We start from the raw sequence: 17,867 nt of genomic DNA, 5'->3' as shown, positions 1-17,867 counted from the left end.
ATATATGTGTGTGTATATCCTAATTTTGTATAGTTAATGGTACATGGACAACCAACACTTCACCACGACTCATCTTAACACTAACTCTAATATAATAGATTCTACTTAAAAGACATCCTTGGAAACTAGGCACGAGGGTAATTTCACCCGAATCACCCGAATTACCCTTGAGACACGAACTATTCAAGTTCACATTAACTTCAAACTTCATAGTGTATGAAAATGCATCTTGCTGTTTCCAAGGGATGGTTTTCACACTAGGATACGAGCCCGTGCTTGTTCCCTGGTCATCGCGCATCATGTATGTGACATCAGGAATTTGTAAATTGATGTATTTCGTGCCAAGGGATGCAAGTGATTTCACGTCTTTGTATAGTTGCGTTTCTATTTTGATTATATCGTTTCCTAATTCTTTGATTAGTTTATGGAATGACGTCAAATATACGTGGAACTGCTTTATTATTATATTGTCAAAATTGGGGACTAAGCCATTCCCACCTTTATAGTCAATGTGCTTTTCTGGGAAACACATCTCTGGAGTGAACTCTATAGGAATTGGATGTTTCTTGGATCTGATGGTTAATGAAACAAGTTCGACGTTCACGGACTTAACCTGAGGAAGTGTGGACGAAGAAGACGCTTCTGCGTTGTAGTTTATCTCAAGTGGGATCTTTATCTGGTTATTGAAGGTTGACTTGCCAAACCTGGAAGGCTTGATATAGTTGGCGGAATAAATCGTCTTTGGTGTTGAAAGGGATACTATTCCAAGATGCTTACTTACTCCAGTGATGGTTTTCTTTTTCGATGTAGTCATGTATTGATATGTTTCTTGTTCTACACAATTCTTGGCGTCATGGTCATGGTGGAATGAGGACGAGTCAGCTGAATGATATAATTGTCGTAACTTACTCTCATCGGTACTGTCATTGGTTACTTGTGGAGAAAGTAAATCATTGTTTAATTTCATGTTGATGTTTAATAATTCGTACCCATATTCAATCTTGTTGATTACTTGATCAACAAATGCCTTGAAATATATTTGACATTCCTCCAGCAATAGTTTATAATTATCAAATCGTTCAAAATTACTCTGTGGGATAACTCTGATAGGACAGCTTGCCTTTTTCGCAACAAGATACTGATCTCGATCAACTTTATAACTGTAGTCTGATGCCTTTCCAATAACTCTGGCATCAATACTATAACTCACATTAGTATCGATTATGGCGAGATCCTTAACCAGCAAATTCTTGTTGGTAAGCAATTGTAATGGCGTCACTGCATTCCTGTCTATTCCGAGCGTGGGTGGTAACTCGCAGTGTAAATTCAAACTATGTTCTTCACAGGTATTATCCAACAACTTCTCAGGGACTCTAAATGTAAAGTATCGTTTATACGTGACATTAGGCTGGAATAATCGTTTCACGTCAATGGCAAGCAATGTGTTGTCATAGGGGTCGATTTCTCCATCACACCAATCATAAGGGTCTCCATTATCGGTGATCAACCGGTCAATATTGGCATAGGACCAACTGGCGAACAAATCCAACATATTCAAGAACTTGAATCGTGTGAGTGGTTCAGCTTCAAGATTAAGTAAACCATTAGTGTAGTCAAGCACAGTAACTGATCCTTCAAACACAACGTATACCATATCGAATGGGATTGGTTTGTCACTGGTGTTACGAATGGTGACGTATCCATGTACGTAGTCTCCTGAAATATACTCCTTTTGCAATGGATCGATTATCTCCGGTTTTATACCCTTTTGGCACACTTTTTCAGTCACAGTGATTTCAACTTTAAGGTTGTCCGAGATGTATCCCTTGGAGTGAGTTAAGTTGGGTAATTTGTCGACATTGTTCAAGATATTGTTTTTCCATATATCAGCCGATTGTTGATTATATTCGCCTGATGAACCTCCTTCCAAGTGATTTTCTTCGTCACTATTTCGTGGGTAGTAGTCATCCAAACTGTTATCAAGGGAATGGGTAGGTAAAAGTGATGGTGTGGTAGATGTAACTGGGGTCATTTCATACATTGGAGGGTCAATACGGTAGTTTTCGTTGGTAGGGACAAGGTTCTTGGATACCGTGGATGCAAACATGTGATATGAAGGAAGGATATTGTTAATGAGTTCATCGTCACTAGTTATTCGATGTAATGGTGGAGGTGTTTCACTACGGGAAGACGAAGACATTTTCTTATGCTGTGATTATTCAAACTAAAAGAATGACAAGGGAGGTAGTTAAACGAAAGGGTGATATAGCTTAGTAATTATTCATAGTAAAAAAGGTTGAACTTTTCTATTTACTGCAATTCATGTATAGTCATGTACATCCAAATGCCGTGGCATAGAAGAAAAAAGAAAACCGCCGGGTAACCCACGATGCCTTAGCTGGCCTGTATGCAGGATGTTGCAGTTTTTCTGTTCTTTGTAACCGTGGCGCGTTCTTGTTTTTTACGACAAACGTCAAAAATACAATCAATGTCTCAATCGGGAAAGAGTAGACGACGAGATGGGTTATAGTTCGGCATCACCTTATAATTATAGGAGAGCCGGTGTTATTGTTGCTGTCGTAAATTCTGAGCCACTGCTGAGTTATTTTTATTGATGGTAGGCACAAAAAGGAACTCTGGAACTCTAAGAAGTCGGAAAGCCCAAGCACTACTTTGACCGGGATGTACCAAATCAACCGTCAAGCTCAAGAGGTCTATATGTTCATTACTTGTATCGTGATTCCGATAGCACCATAATATGGAACAAATTCGCAGTTGCAGCCTGAAATAACAATTACTAAAAGGAAAGTCTGTTCCAGTACGTGGAAGGCATCATAATCTTCAATTTGACACGGCCCTTCTCTGTAAAAATGGGAGTTCCGGATGAGCTCATTCAAATTCTTTTTCACATTTTGGAGGTGCGACCGCTTCAAATGTTCGATCTTTCCTCTTGAAATTGAATTTTCTTTGTACTCCAAAACTGTTAGAAGTAAGTACCATCACAAGTGTGCTGCCTATCGGGACATTTGCTTTTCAGTAGTTTTGGCCCCTGTATGTGTATGTATTTTCCTGTCCTGAGTGTTAATTTGCTTACTAAGTGATTACTCAACGGTAATAGTAATAGAAGTGAAAGCAGTGGCTGTCACTTGGTTCAAGACCTAAATCAAATGTTTGATCTTAACATCACAATCGCAACATAAACCTACTCCGTCTACTGTTTCCCATATATGTAGATATTCTCTGATTACACATTCTGCATCGGTATGTATTTGTTATTTTTACTTAAATAGATAAACAACTTGGGTATTTGAAAAAAAGAATGTGTCAATGGGTCATACGTTTGATTTGGCAGCAAAAAAAAAAACAACATGAAATTAGGAGCTAGAGATATAAATCTTGTTTCAGTAGTCTTTTTATTCCTATTGGAAGATCTTGTGTTTAAATGTGTGATGCACTCACCCAGATGTACTTACTCGTGTTAGTTACAGAAATAATGCACGTCTATTGTAAGGAGTAAGTTTCAATTGGTTGACAATTGATACTCCACTTTTTTTTTTTGCTTTGGTTTCTTATCGCCACTGATATCTCCCCAACTGAAATCAAAAAAATCCCCAAAATTAAACTTTTGACCGTTTTCTCTCAACTCTTTATCTACACCACTATGAAAACGTCAACTTTCGAACCGAAATCAACAAAGACTATCCGATATTACTACCTCTTTACAACCATCACCCTTGTGCTTGTCATTCACAAATTTCTCTCCTTCGGAAATACATCTCCACCACCGATCCTGTTTCAGTATGTCACCAATGAAGATCCCATCCAACATATAGGCCAACCCACACTTAATCCCGATTCAAAACACCGTCACACGGCAGGAAATGCCATGGTAGCTTGTGATGTGCCATTATGTTCCACTATGGGTAAACAGATCCTTCAATCAGGAGGTAATGCAGCTGATGCGGCCGTCACTGTTGCTCTTTGTATTGGATCAATTAACTCTCACAGTTCAGGTATAGGTGGAGGTGCATTGATTTTACTGAAACATGGCAGGGATGTCGTGAGTATAGATGCTAGAGAGATGGCCCCTTCTGGTGCATTCAAGGATATGTACGAACATGATGGAAGTTTGGCTGGTGAGTTGTTGAGCAAGATTGGTGGATTGAGTATTGGTATTCCTGGAGAACTTGCTGGGTTGTACCAGTTGTTTAAATTGCATGGATCAGGACATTTAACTTGGGCTGAGTTGATTGACCCGGTTATTAAGTTGAATAGAGACGGATTTGAATGTTCTGAATTGTTTGAAGGGGTTATTGAAAAACAAAGCAAGATCCTAGATTTGATTCCTTCCATTAAGACAAACTGGGATTTCATATTCAATAAAGGTGAGCATTTAAGACACGGTGACTGGATTAAAAGAAAGAACTATGCAAATACTCTTGAATTAATTGCAAAGAACGGATCTAGTCTGATATTCTATGATCCTCAAGGCCCAATTGTTCCTAATTTGGTCAAGACAATCCATCAATATGGAGGTATTGTTACTAGTGAAGATTTCACAAAGTATGAGGTTAATATTGATGAAGCAATTACCAGTACTTTTCAAAACAAGACGATTTACACCGCTAGTGGGATTTCATCTGGTCTTGCTTTGGTTTCAGGATTGAAATTTTTCGATAGAGTATACAATAAAGACGATGAACCTACTTCATTCAATCATAAGCTAATTGAATCTTTCAAATGGTTGACTCTGGTTAGAAGTAGGTTAGGTGATGTTTCACCTGAGTATCAACAAGAGCTTATATCCAATTATACCAGCGATCATTGGATTGATGAAGTTTTATCAACGGGTAAGTTCTCACCAAATACTACTTTCCCGTGGAAGAACTATGATCCCAAGTATGATATTGTTGAAGATCACGGTACTGCGCATTTTAGTATTGTTGATAAAGATGACAATGCCGTAGCATTCACAACTACGGTTAATCTCTTATTTGGTTCCATGATTTATGATCCTGCAACCGGGATTATTCTTAATGATGAAATGGATGATTTCTCCAGACCACAAATATCAAACGCTTTTAATTTGACTCCTTCGATATACAATTTTATCAAACCTTATAAACGACCATTGTCTTCCATGGCACCAACCATAATTATGGACTCACATAACAGGACGGAATTGGTCATTGGTGCTGCTGGTGGCAGTAGAATAACTCTGGCTATTTTGCAAGCAATAGTAAGACAATTTTATAGAGGAACAAGTTTATTACAAGCTATTGGGTTCCCTCGAATGCATCATCAGTTAATTCCACAATATGTTATGATTGAGAATTTAACTATGTTTGATGAGGAATTTGTGGGTGTGAGAGAAAAGTTAGAAGCTATGGGCCATGAGTTTGTTGAGACGGGGACATTGACTGCTATGAATGGAATTAGAAGGGTTGGACAGAAATTGGAAGGGGTTTGTGATTGGTGGCGGAAGAGAGGTGAAGCTGACGGGTATTAGCTGGGTAATTTATTCTGAATAGACTGTAATATTATAATTTACATTACAATTGTTTTTTTTTACTAGTGTAGCCGGATCAAGAACAATCTTTCAATATTGTCCCTTGGCCCGTGGAACAATGTTTACAATCCGGGGATAAACTTGCCTTTAACCGGATGACACAAGGACGTTTTGAATCAAAATCTAACGGATAGAATGTTACAAATACGAAACTACCGGTTACGTGATCCCTTTGAGGTATTATGTCATTTTACTGTAGTTATCTGGCGTATCCGCGGTTATCGGTAGCCGTGCGAAACAATTTACGATAAACATGTTTGGTATACAAGAGATAAGCTAGTGCTGACTATTTTGGGTGATATATTAGTATTCACAACAAAATTTTAGATATGGATATCTCGTTAAAGCATCCTCTAATGATTGCCTTGGCAACATCAATGTGTAAGATTCCAAGATTTATTTTGAAAATTAAATTAGACAAACACCATCCTAAAGTCCGAGGCAATAAACTGTCCATTTTCCTAATTGACAAGATAGCGAATTTGCAGGATTGAAAAAGGAATATCCGCCATTATTATTTTCTTATCCAGATAAGCTGAAAAATAGCATGTGCTATTGGATATGAAAAACAATGGACGACAAAAAAAATTAGAGAGATCTTTCCTTAAGGCGGTGGCCACGCCACACTTTATCTATAGTTTCTGACAGGCAAAATAAATACGTTTAACAAGTTACAACTAGATAATTCAGCTCTTGCAATGATAAAGAAAAATCATACCATATTCTAGCGCCCCGCGTGGGACAAATCTGGTATAGCCCCCACAATACACCCCCACCCCCGCAAAAAGGAATAAAGGAAAAAAAAAGTTCTAAAAAAAAACGACATTGTTGAACTAAAAATTTATTGGCGCACGGTGAATCGAAAATATCAAACTCCGATTGGTCTGTTGGATTCCGAAATTTACACAAAGTTGGAATTGGAATTGTTTGTCATCAATGATGTTTCATTCGGAACGTCAGGGCTTTGTAACGTTGCATGACTGCATGATTGAGCCAGGTCGCACTACAACCTGCGTGCTAACGTAATTGCTATCTCAGTTGAACAGGTAATAGTAAAAGTAATCACTTTCAGCAATTGATGTATAGCAATCTGTCTGTTTCACCATCAATATAATAACTGTTTAAAACTCCGAGATATAAAAAAAAAAATTCTTTTGTCTGCCATGCAGGTGTTTTCCACCCCCACAAAAATTTTAAATTTTTAATTTTTAATTTTTAAAAATAAATTGTCTCACTTCCTGACTAATATAAATTCACCTAGAATTTCCCACTAATGTAAAAACTCAAACAAGTTTGTTGCCACTTTGCCTCTTGTTGTTTCCTTTTACTTTGCTAGTATTCCACAATGACGTACCAACATCAAGATACCCTTCAGAAACTTCCAATTCCCGATTTGAACCAAACATGTACAAACTACTTGAAAGTGTTGAAACCATTGCAAACTGAAGCAGAACACCAACAAACCGTAGAAGCAGTTGAATCATTTCTCAAATCTGGCGTCGGTCCCTATTTAGACTCGGAATTGCGAGCATTCGCCAAGAACCGTGCCAGTTACATTGAACAGTTTTGGTATGACGCTTATTTGAACTACGATTCCCCCGTGGTGTTGAACTTGAACCCGTTCTTCTTACTTGAAGACGATCCATTCACTAACGAAAACAGTCCATTTGACCCACAAGTTAAACGAGCCACTTCTTTGACTTTATCGTCATTGAAATTCATTCAAGCTTTAAAGAATGAAACATTGTCGGTGGATACAGTGAGAGGGGGGAAACCAATGTGTATGTACCAATACACTAAATTATTTGGTGCTTCAAGAATACCTACCCAAGAAGGTTGTCAAATGCAAAGTGACCCTTCCTCCAATCACATTGTTGTCATGTCCAAGTCCCAATTCTACTGGTTTGACGTGTTGGACTCGAAAAACAATGTTATTTTAAGTGAATCGGAATTGAATATCAATTTCAAGTCCATCATTTACGATTCCTTGCACACTCCTTTAAACGAAATTGCCAAATCTTCCTTTGGGGTATTGACTACTGAAAATAGAAGAATTTGGGCTCACGTTAGAAACGACGTCATTAGTCATAATCAAATCAATAGTGAGATTTTATCGATTATTGATTCAGCATTGTTTGTGTTGTGTCTTGATGACATTGCCATTAATGATTTGAGTGAATTGTCGAAAAATATGCTTTGTGGATTGAGTATTTTGGATAAAGGTGTGCAAATTGGTACTTGTACCAACAGATGGTATGATAAGTTGCAAATCATCATTACTAAAAATGGTAAAGCTGGTATTAATTTCGAACATACTGGTGTTGATGGTCATACTGTGTTGCGATTTGTCTCCGATATTTATACCGATTCCATTTTAAGATTCGCCAATACTATTAACAACAATGCCCCTTCATTATGGAATACTACTACTAATTTCGAATATGAAGAAGAAGATTTGATTACTGTTCCTAGAAAATTAGAATGGGATTTAACTCCAGAACTTTCACTCACTTTAAGATTCGGAGAAACTAGATTATCTGACTTGATCAATCAAAATGAATTCCGTCATTTAGAATTTGAAAATTACGGTTCAACTCAAATTAAAAAGATGAAATTCTCCCCTGATGCATTTGTACAAATGGCATTCCAAGCAACTTATTATGCCCTTTATGGTAAAGTTGAATGTACTTATGAACCAGCCATGACTAAGCAATTTTTCCATGGTAGAACCGAAGCTATTAGAACCGTGTCTCAAGAATCAAACTTGTTTGTGAGAAAGTTCTTTGATGCCAGTGTTTCCGCTCAGGAAAAATTGGACTACTTGGATGCCGCGTGTAAGGCTCATTCTGCACAAACCAGATTATGTTCACAAGGACAAGGGGTTGATCGTCATTTGTACGCTTTGTTCTGTCTTTGGAGAAGATACTTGGCCGAAATTGAAGATGAAGAAAATACTCAGAATGGAGGCGCTGCCGAAAACGATAATATGTCTGATGATACCACATTTGTGGCCACTCATCACCCTAAGGATTTAAATGATAGATTACGTAACATCCCTGATCTTTTCGCTGATTCCGGGTGGGATAAGTTAAATAACACCATTATTTCCACATCCAACTGTGGTAATCCTTCCCTTCGTCTTTTCGGATTTGGTCCGGTTTCAGCCAATGGATTTGGATTAGGTTATATCATCAAGGATGATTCTATTTCTATTTGTGCATCTTCCAAACATAGACAAACCCAAAGATTCTTGACCACATTGAAATCATATCTTTTAGAAATTAGAAACATGCACCGAGAATTGAAACAAAGAAAGAAGGTTGCTGCTGCTGTTGCCGCCGAAGCCGCTGCCAAGGCCATTCCAGTCATTGTTGAACCATCTCCATCTCACCTTAACTCATTGTTAGGAGGATACGGCTATTTCGACATGGGTGAAGACGATATCAAGAGTATGGGTGAAGTTCCAGAGCCACCATTCTTGAATAGACAAGCTAGTGGTTCTTCTCCAGGTGTTGGATTCTCAATCAGAGAAATTGGAAAGAAATTGAGATTGAGTGAATACTAACCTTATTTATTGTTTATTTATATTATTTATTATATGATGTTGAAAGTAACCTCCCCATGTAGACTTGTCTTTGTAACTCCATATAGTTATCCCCACAGCTTTTTAGCCGCGTAAAACTAAGCCCCGCCCCTACTCAGAAGAAGAAAAAAAATTACCTGCTCTAATAATTCGCAAGGATTTCCCCAAAACTCCAAAAGTGAACAAAAAAAAAGGCAATTGAATCAATCAAATTTGATTAATCAATGATTAGCAATCTAAGAAAAAATAATATTTTTGATTTTATAATGGACGAGTCCGGAGTCGAACCGGAGACCTTTCGCATGCTAAGCGAACGCGCTACCAACTACGCCACACGCCCAATTCGATGTGATTGTTACAAGCGTGACTGATGAAGGTAGATAATAAAGCTAACGTAGTAACTTTACAGTGGAAGCGTCTTTATAATAGTTCTGTACGAATGAAAGTGGAGGAGTCTATTACTCTAACTAAGCTATCTATAAATAGAATATGATACTTCGAGAACTTGATACTTAATAATTCATTACTTTTTTCCGAGAGTCTATTAATACTTATTCAACTGGGAATCCAATCAAATTTATATTTCATTTTCTTCAAGCTATTCATCTCTAGCTTTTCCGATCAGACCATGTTTGGTGTCGACACTTCAACTATCCTTTTCCTCAGGCCATAATATTAAGATCAGCTCATTTATCCCAAGCTTATTCTCCTCAGGGGTATTTTAATGTTTTCCCTTCTTAATATCTTTTCTTGGCTTTCTGATTTTATTGGTTAGTATAGTGAACATGTTTGATTGGTTGCTTCCTGGATCCCGTGCTCTCTATCTCACAATACCATCTTTATCATTACACAGAATCTCTAGGATCACGTGCTAGATTTAAGAGTTCATACTCTAACAGTGATTTAATATTAGATTCTCCTATAGGTCCTTGATATAAGTATAGTTTATAATACGAAATACTGTAAAAGAATTACGACGAGTCTCTCTTATCTATTCGTAAACTAAAACTAAGTCAAGTTAAGTTAAGTTAAACTAAACTCTACAAATCCAAAGTGACTTTCTGAGAAAATCCAACCATTTAAATATTCTTTTTCTCGTCTTGCCTCACATCCATAGCCTTCCTAACCTCCTTGTGAATTAATGACACTCTAATACTTTATCTATCTCGTATCTGCAAGATAGTTGAGGGGTAATGTATCTTTCTATGTAATCTTATATTCGTCCGAATAAGTCTCCGATCCTTCCCCGTATCTGCATTGTCTAAATCTTGTAAGAGGGGGAATATCTCATTCGTATTAGGTGAACAAGGAGAAAGGGAACCTGAGATCCTGTGTGATCACTTTACACATTTCCATCTTTAGTTTCACACAGATCCAAAGGTTCATGTGCAAGACTTAAAGAGTTCATTCCTCTAACATTTAAAGTTCAGTTAGTTTTGATGCCAAGTAAAGTCTGCCATGATTAACTTGCTCAATACAGATGTTTTCTTTGTTTTTAGAGGCTTATATTGTAATTATAATATCTAATTGTTCATGTAGATATTAGTTTTTATGTTTATGTATTTTGTGGTGTAAACTTAGCATGAATTTTTGTTGTATAATTTTAACCAATTTTCCGCCAGAATCTTTTTAAAATTGAAAGTTATGTAACGTGCCTAACTCATTAGTAAAATACATCACCCTTATTATAAGTTATTAAAACTAAAATACACTGGTTAATACTGTTCAAGTCAAGGACTTTGATTATAATTGAATTACTGATAGTTCAAATAATTGAAACGAGTTACCATATGACAATTTAGGTTGCAAAATTATATAGTGATTCTTTAATTCAATTCTACAAGGAATTATTACATTTCTAATCATTAATTTAAGTTACACATATATACAAACCTTTTAGATTCCAAAATTACCTTGGACAAAAGCTGCTCTTAATGATGCTTTATTTTCAGTGATATTCTTGTTGTGTTTTCCAACTACTGGAACTCCCATCATGTCGTTATATTTACCGCCTCTTGGTGCACCACGCATATTACCATGACCTGGAGCAGGACCATATCCATGCTGTGGAGCATATCCTTGTGGTGGATATCCTTGTGGTGGATATCCATGTGGCGGATATCCTTGTTGAGGTGGATATCCTTGTTGTGGTGGGTACTGCTGTGGTGGGTACTGTTGTGGTGGTGCATACTGTGGATGCTGTTGTGGGGGGTATTGTTGTGGAAAATATCCTGGAGATGGTGGTCCATATTGCTGTTGTGGGAAGTAGCCTGGTGATGGTGGAAGCTGAGGCAGGCCATAACCTGTCACAATTCTTGGTGGAGCTATATTAGGAATTGATTGTTGTTTTCTTAATGGTCGTGGTTGTTGGAATCCATCAGATCTTTGACGAGGTGAAGAAGCTAATTGCGGAGAGCCCAACCTTGGAGGTGGTCCCATAAAGCCCGGCTGGGCTGGTTGAAGCATAGGAGATTTTGCCAACTTGCGAATAGCTCGAGGATCTGGATGAGGTTGAGCTTGTTGAGATTGTGGTATTGAATGTTCTGAGTGAGGTGGAGCCTGTTGTGGTAATGAATATTCCTGTGGCATGTATTCAGGAGATTGGCGTTGTTGTGGCATTAAATGTTCAGGTGAGTGTCGTTGTTGCAGGGCTGGATGTTGAGGAGAGTATCTTTGTTGTGGCAATGAATGATCTGGATGACGTTCGGGAATTTGTTGTTCGGGAGATAATCCTTGTTGTGTAAATGAATGTTCAGGAGAACGACGTTGTGGCGATGTTTGGTGTGTAGGAGAATGTTGTTGTAGTAATGAATGTTCTGGAGAATGACATGATGTATGTTTAGACGAATGTTGTTGAGGTTGTTCAAGAGAATATTGATGAGCAGCCAGAAGTTCCGGTTCTTGGACAACTTTCGGAGATTCAAATGGATCAAGTGGAGATTTAACGAATCCCAGCAAGTTAGTAATACCAGCTTCCCTAGTTATAGAGTTAGATTGAAGTACTGGGGTAACTGGAGTTGGTGCAACAATTGGTGGTAATTCCTTCTCGTATTTATCATACTTTGGAGTCTTTCTTCCAAGAAGTGTCTTTTTCTCTTTAGCTTCTGGGTGTACAACAGGTTCTGGTTTAATATCCACTTGACGTTCTGGACTGGTTTGAGCACTGCGGGCTCTCTGTTCTGGACTGACCCGGATTCTGTCTGGGCTCTTACTAGCAGCATGACGAGTAGGACTTGCACTTGACCCACGTTCCACCCCTCTATCTGGGCTTCTGCTCTTACTTTTATTCTTATTAGGAGAGGCCAACACATTTTCTGAGCCAGGAATAGTAATCAAAAATGGTGTAGTCATCATCAAATCACTAACAACTCTTGCAGTTTCAGCAGCTTGCTCTGGTGGAGGAGGTGGCTCATTAGATGGCAAGAACGCAAATGGAAATCCAGCCGCTTGTGCTGCTGCAAGTTGAGCCTTTTGTGCTTGTTTTTCCAACTTGCGGGCTTTTTCTGCTTCTTCTTCTTCTTGTTGTTGTTTCAATTTGCGGACCTTTTCTGCTTCATCAGCCTGCACAACTGCATCAACTTGTTTATGTTGCTCGACTTCAGGTATGCCTCTACCTACATGATAATTGTCAAATGGTTCACTATGCAAAATATCCTCCTTTAACTTATGACGCTTTTCCATCAGAGTATGGTATTGTTCAAACGGTTCAATAAAACTACTTCCAACACTTTCTGGTGATTTTGTAATGTTCTTCTTGAGCAGGTACTCATTTAGCATTGGTGGTGTTTTTCGAGATTCAACTGTTGGTGGTGGCGGAGCTTTTCTAATCTGAGGCTTCTTTTGAAGTGCTTCGCTAATCATCAACTTGGACAATTTCTTAGATGTAGTATTCAATTCCTTGGATGATTGATGAATATCTTCAATACTACTATCGTTATCATCAGTACATAGTGAAGAATTGTAAATATAACTAAACTCATCACTGAATTCCTTATCGGTTTCTTCCAGAGATGGTCTTGACGATTCACGAGATCCCTTGTTTTTATCTGGTACAGGTGGTAGATTTTTATCCTTCAATTCAGATTTGTAATCAGAATTGTGATCCAAGTTGAAGTTACGGAGATATTCTTCTGAACTCATCGTTTTTTCAGAAATGACAATCCATTTCTGGAATCCTAATAAATCTGCCTCAACAACAATTGATCTTCCAAATAATCTCTTCATGTGACTAGTTTGATCACTTCCTAAACTTGATAACCAAGTCCAGATATAGTAGTCTTGTATAGATACATTCTTGATTTCAATCTTCGAATATTGTGGGATATCTTCATCAAATGGAACTGGAGATTTAGCCCAACCCGGTTCAAGGTTGTACTGGGATTCAGCCGGTTCAGCAGTTATCCTAGCCAATATTCTTCGTGACTCTTCTGTCAAAGTTTCTACAATTTCACTAGTTCCTTTCTTGTTGAACAACTTCTTCAAAATTGTGTAGTTTTCCACGGATAAAAATGAATCTCTCTTGTCAAAAGATAGGCTGTATCGTACTTTACTTATTAAATCGTATGCATTTTTCGAGGGTCGGGTAGATTTAATGTGAACACAAGGAATGGTAATCATATTCTTCAAGGCTTCACCTCGTTCTTCCACCGGTGGATATTGATTAGTGACTAATAATGATTGTAATGACTTGGGCAATTTTAAAGTTTCCATATCAGTTTCTGGCAACATTGATCTCAAGAATGATAACACGAGGTGAAACAATGCATTGGTGGATTTCGTCCACATTTCTATCCCTTCAATAAAATCAAACTCTTGCGGTTTCTTACTATGCATAGGATTGAATGCCCAGAAGCTGGCCATCTTACTAATCTTTCTCCCGCTTAGGAAATTATCATGAGAATTGGATGTTATGTTGACAATCAAATCGAGAAAGTCGTATACGATCGATGCATGGGCAGGCGACGACAAGCATTTAGGCATGATTGCTAAAAACGCGTTCTTGGGATATCCCTTTTCCTTTTCTTTTCTTTTGAATTCAAGATACACATCCCAGCCGATAATTTCGTTATTGGGCAATCTTGCCCACAAATACTTCAATCCGCAAATCAATGTGAATTCGTCAAATTCAAGTAATCCAGCTTCAGCTTTTGCCGCATCGATGATTTCGCCATTAGGGAATACGAATGAAAGTAGCTTTTCCAAATGTGAATCATTAATTTTGGATCGAAAGGGAAGGAATATATATGGTGTTTTTGTTCCTCGTTTTTTCAATTCTTGTGTAAGCGAATGTATGATTGATTTCAAGTTGTTTCTGGTAAACTGACTGTAAGGAATGATGCCTGAATCAACCAGGGTTGACCGGGAGTCTTTAGATTTCTTCACCTCTGGCAACTTGGGCAACTCTAGATCAGGTATATGTGGGAGTTGTTTTGTAGCCATGATGCATATGTGGTGCTTCTTATATAAATAAAATTCAAATCAAAATCAAAACAGAAATCTCGATTTGGACCCAAACAGACTTTGCTTTGGCAGGAAAACACCGATTAAAAAGGAATGACAACCAGGTGAAACGGTTGCGAGCAGGTAATTAAAGGTAGGTTGGGTGGAAAATTATGTGTATGTCCGCGGTTGTTTATTTATTAATAGAAGCTTTCCGTAAGTGTTGCAAAAAAAATTTCTTCGGATTTCTCTCACGCTAATGTGGGTGCTTATTGGCTGTCTGGGAAGTGAAAAGACTGATCTTGGCAAATAAATGGGAACACTGTGTGTTTCAGATGGCGTAGTTGACAAGAATTGGCTATTGTGTGTTTCACTAACTCGCGATATTGACAGGCAAGATACGACCTTCTTTGTTAGTGTCAGCAAGGAATGTTGCCAGTTGTGCGCCTTGTAAGTTGTAGGTGATGGACTTGGTGAATGCGCCAACGGTCGATGAGGAAAAGTCTTGCAGAAAAGACGGATATATACTAAGTTAGTAGTAAATCCAAAAACTAACGAAAGGAGAAGAGTCTGGTTTTGAGTATGTGGCGAGTTAGGGGAAACATATACAATTGGGAAGCTTCAATTGTGAATTTTTATTTATTTATTTATTTTTTTTTGGTGGTTTAAGTTAATTGGTAAACAAAGAGCCAAAAAGGGAACAATAAAAGGTGGAACATCCACACTTCAATACATGCCGTGATTTTGTGTCCGCAACTGTGTAAAGTTGCCCAGTTAATTCTAGAACCAAATTCACTGGGTTATGCATCCAGTGGTAAAAGTATGTTTAATTAATTACATCATTTTGGCAGGAGGTGAGCTGACCTAAGCCCAGGGTATACCCATGTAGATCTCGTCAGCCACTTGCACTTATCAACCCTTTGTTGGGTGGAATTAGGCTATTTGTTTGAAAGGGGTAGATCCAAAATATTTTTGGCCGATCCATACGCGTCTTGAATTTCAGGGAAATTTGTACCCTGCCGAAGCGTTACACAATGAGAATTTGGACAATGATCAATTAAATTGGTCAACTCCTTCAGTTTCGCATGTGAACGAAGTCGGTGGGGTGTGTGAGGGGAGGGGATTACACATTGTAGAAGAATTAAGACTATGTGTCGGAATACGATGATCGTTAAAAAGTAAAAACTTTCGTTAGCGAAAGAGAAAGATTACCACTTTAGAGTCGGTGCATAAAACCACATTCAAAACAGAGCAGGGTCTATTTCATCTCATGTATACTACTTGACAACTAAAAAATAACTATCCAATTATTTATACAAACTGTCTTTGATTCATGGCAGCTAGGTTGGACATACTATTAATAGCTCTTAAATCACCATTATTCATTCCTCCGTTACTAGTTAGTAACATTGTCTGAGCAGCAGCTGTGGATCGCAAATCAGTTAAACTATGATGAGAAGCAATAGTAGTATTGTTATTGCCATCATTCACCATAGGCGTGGTGGTATTCGTGTATAATTCTGGAGTAGCCGTAGTTGACCCTCGCACTATTGGGTCCTTAGCAACTTGAACTACAACCTGAGGTTGGGCATGAAGATTAGTCGGTATGGTTGATGGCATCGATGTCATATTTGTTTGACCACCAGCACTCATTTGAATGGCAAGATCAGCCTGTTGTACGATTTGATTAATTGCTTCAAATCCACCGACCGACTGGGCCAATAATGTGCAATCTTTATGTCCAGCGATGATTCCTCTCAAATTGAGCAATTGATCGTGCAATTGAGTAACTTGGGCTGATAATTCACGGTAACCATTCAGGTAAAATGCCAACTCTTCTTCCATTTTCTGAACCAATTGCTTTTTCCGTTGTCGACATTTGGAAGCAGCCACTCTGTTTCTTTCAAGGAAATTCTTGCGTTTTTCGTCATCAGATTTGTTGCGTGAATCATTGGGAGACGATGAATCAGAATGCTTGGCGTCTGGTTCTTCTTTGGCTTGTTTTTTACCGGTGCCGGGCCGTTTTCCTCGGGTTGATTTCTTCTTTGAAGGTGGTGAATCAAGCAAATCATCACCGCTTCTCTTTCTATTCTCTTGTTTGATTTCTACGGTTTGACGGGGCGGTGTATCGTCTGCATCTGCTGGGGGCTGCTCTTTTTGTTGTGGTACATTGACTGGAGCGAGAGGAGGTGCGCTGGACAGCGTAGGTATTTGTGGGACCACAGGTGGAGGAGCAACCGAGTAAGGTTCTTCATGAATAACCGGCTGTGGTTGTAAAATCTGTGGAGGTGGCTGACTAGAGGCTCCACTATTTCCATTTACTGGTGGTAACATAGAGGATAGGTGGGATCCATTTATACCTGGAGTCAAGCCCAATAAGCTAGATAACCCTGGTGTTATTGGACCGTTGAGGAGAGCGCCGGGGGTCGAAAGTCCAGGTACAGCTAGTTGACTTCCAAAGGGGAAATGACTCAAGCCTCCAGGAGTCAAACCAGTTCTTATATTTGATTCGTTTGGTGTAAGCCCTGTTTTGCGAGCCGATGATAAGAACAGGTTGTATCCGTTTTGAGTACCTCCTATTTGAGGTTGGCCTTGCTGATGTTGTTGTTGTTGTTGTTGCTGTTGCTGCTGCTGCTGAGAGATATTATTATTTGCAAGAAAGTTGTTCCATAAGGCGGACCCAGGAGTGCCTGGATTGGAATATGAAGTGGCGTTAACAGCACCAGGAGATAACAATGGTGGTAGGCGTCTTCCACCAGGGGTGAATATAGGAGGTGTCAAGGCTGGCAATTTTCCATTCAGGTTCAAATTGGATATGTTTGGAATATGTAAATTGTGTTTATTAGTGGAGGACGAACTAGTAACCTTGCTTGCTTCTGCTCCGTCGCTCATCTTATCTAGCGATGCAGACGATTCCTTTGTAGCAAATGATCTTTCGAAAGGATTTGGTTCCAACTCAAAGGTAGATTTCAGCTAGAGGCGGGATTAGTTAGTAAACAATGTCACATACTGTCATGGAACAAGGGTGTTGTGAGTTTATACATACCTCAGTCATTGTCATAATTATAGATGTTTGTGTATTTTTCAGGGTTTAGGTAAAATCTAGGACAGCTGGATCGATCGATCAGGGTTTGTTTCAGCAAAGTTGTAAAATTTAATTTCCAATGAGCAAATGGGGTATGGTTTATATGCTTTGATGTGTGGTGGGTGAGATGCGCGTATTTTGCTTTTGCAATCTGTTAAAATTAGTTTGCAGCTGACTATAGGAACGGCGTT

General features: G+C 38.6%; 6 protein-coding genes across 6 annotated transcripts; 3 read left to right on the top strand and 3 right to left on the bottom strand. All coding sequences in view use genetic code 12, as the record gives it.

The window, feature by feature from the left end:
• Nucleotides 1–19: 19 nt before the first annotated feature.
• SPAPADRAFT_145225 (uncharacterized protein) lies at nt 20–2,283 on the bottom strand (the record flags this gene model as incomplete). The annotated part of the gene is made up of 1 exon (XM_007372126.1): nt 20–2,283. One exon carries the CDS (start codon nt 2,198–2,200, stop codon nt 20–22), a length of 2,181 nt encoding a protein of 726 aa, XP_007372188.1.
• Nucleotides 2,284–2,407: 124 nt separating this feature from the next.
• On the top strand, nt 2,408–2,757 carry SPAPADRAFT_57842 (uncharacterized protein; the record flags this gene model as incomplete). Its single annotated transcript, XM_007372125.1, has 2 exons — nt 2,408–2,456; nt 2,603–2,757. 2 exons carry the CDS (start codon nt 2,408–2,410, stop codon nt 2,755–2,757), a joined length of 204 nt encoding a protein of 67 aa, XP_007372187.1.
• An 879-nt stretch (nt 2,758–3,636) lies between these two features.
• On the top strand, nt 3,637–5,567 carry CIS2 (gamma-glutamyltransferase; the record flags this gene model as incomplete). Its single annotated transcript, XM_007372124.1, has 1 exon — nt 3,637–5,567. The coding sequence occupies one exon, from the start codon at nt 3,662–3,664 to the stop codon at nt 5,507–5,509; it is 1,848 nt and encodes a 615-aa protein (XP_007372186.1).
• A 1,300-nt stretch (nt 5,568–6,867) lies between these two features.
• Nucleotides 6,868–9,348, top strand: CTN1 (carnitine O-acetyltransferase; the record flags this gene model as incomplete). Its single annotated transcript, XM_007372123.1, has 2 exons — nt 6,868–9,180; nt 9,326–9,348. One exon carries the CDS (start codon nt 6,915–6,917, stop codon nt 9,132–9,134), a length of 2,220 nt encoding a protein of 739 aa, XP_007372185.1.
• Nucleotides 9,349–11,048: 1,700 nt separating this feature from the next.
• MSB1 (Msb1p) lies at nt 11,049–14,591 on the bottom strand (the record flags this gene model as incomplete). Its single annotated transcript, XM_007372122.1, has 1 exon — nt 11,049–14,591. One exon carries the CDS (start codon nt 14,589–14,591, stop codon nt 11,049–11,051), a length of 3,543 nt encoding a protein of 1,180 aa, XP_007372184.1.
• A 1,243-nt stretch (nt 14,592–15,834) lies between these two features.
• Nucleotides 15,835–17,836, bottom strand: SKO1 (Sko1p; the record flags this gene model as incomplete). The annotated part of the gene is made up of 2 exons (XM_007372121.1): nt 15,835–17,564; nt 17,638–17,836. The coding sequence occupies 2 exons, from the start codon at nt 17,644–17,646 to the stop codon at nt 15,903–15,905; spliced, it is 1,671 nt and encodes a 556-aa protein (XP_007372183.1).
• Between the last annotated feature and the right edge of the window lie 31 nt (nt 17,837–17,867).

The sequence above is a fragment of the Spathaspora passalidarum genome (genome assembly GCF_000223485.1).
Source record: "Spathaspora passalidarum NRRL Y-27907 unplaced genomic scaffold SPAPAscaffold_1, whole genome shotgun sequence".
Taxonomy (NCBI): domain Eukaryota; kingdom Fungi; phylum Ascomycota; class Pichiomycetes; order Serinales; family Debaryomycetaceae; genus Spathaspora; species Spathaspora passalidarum.
This window is presented reverse-complemented; position numbering and strand designations above follow the sequence as displayed.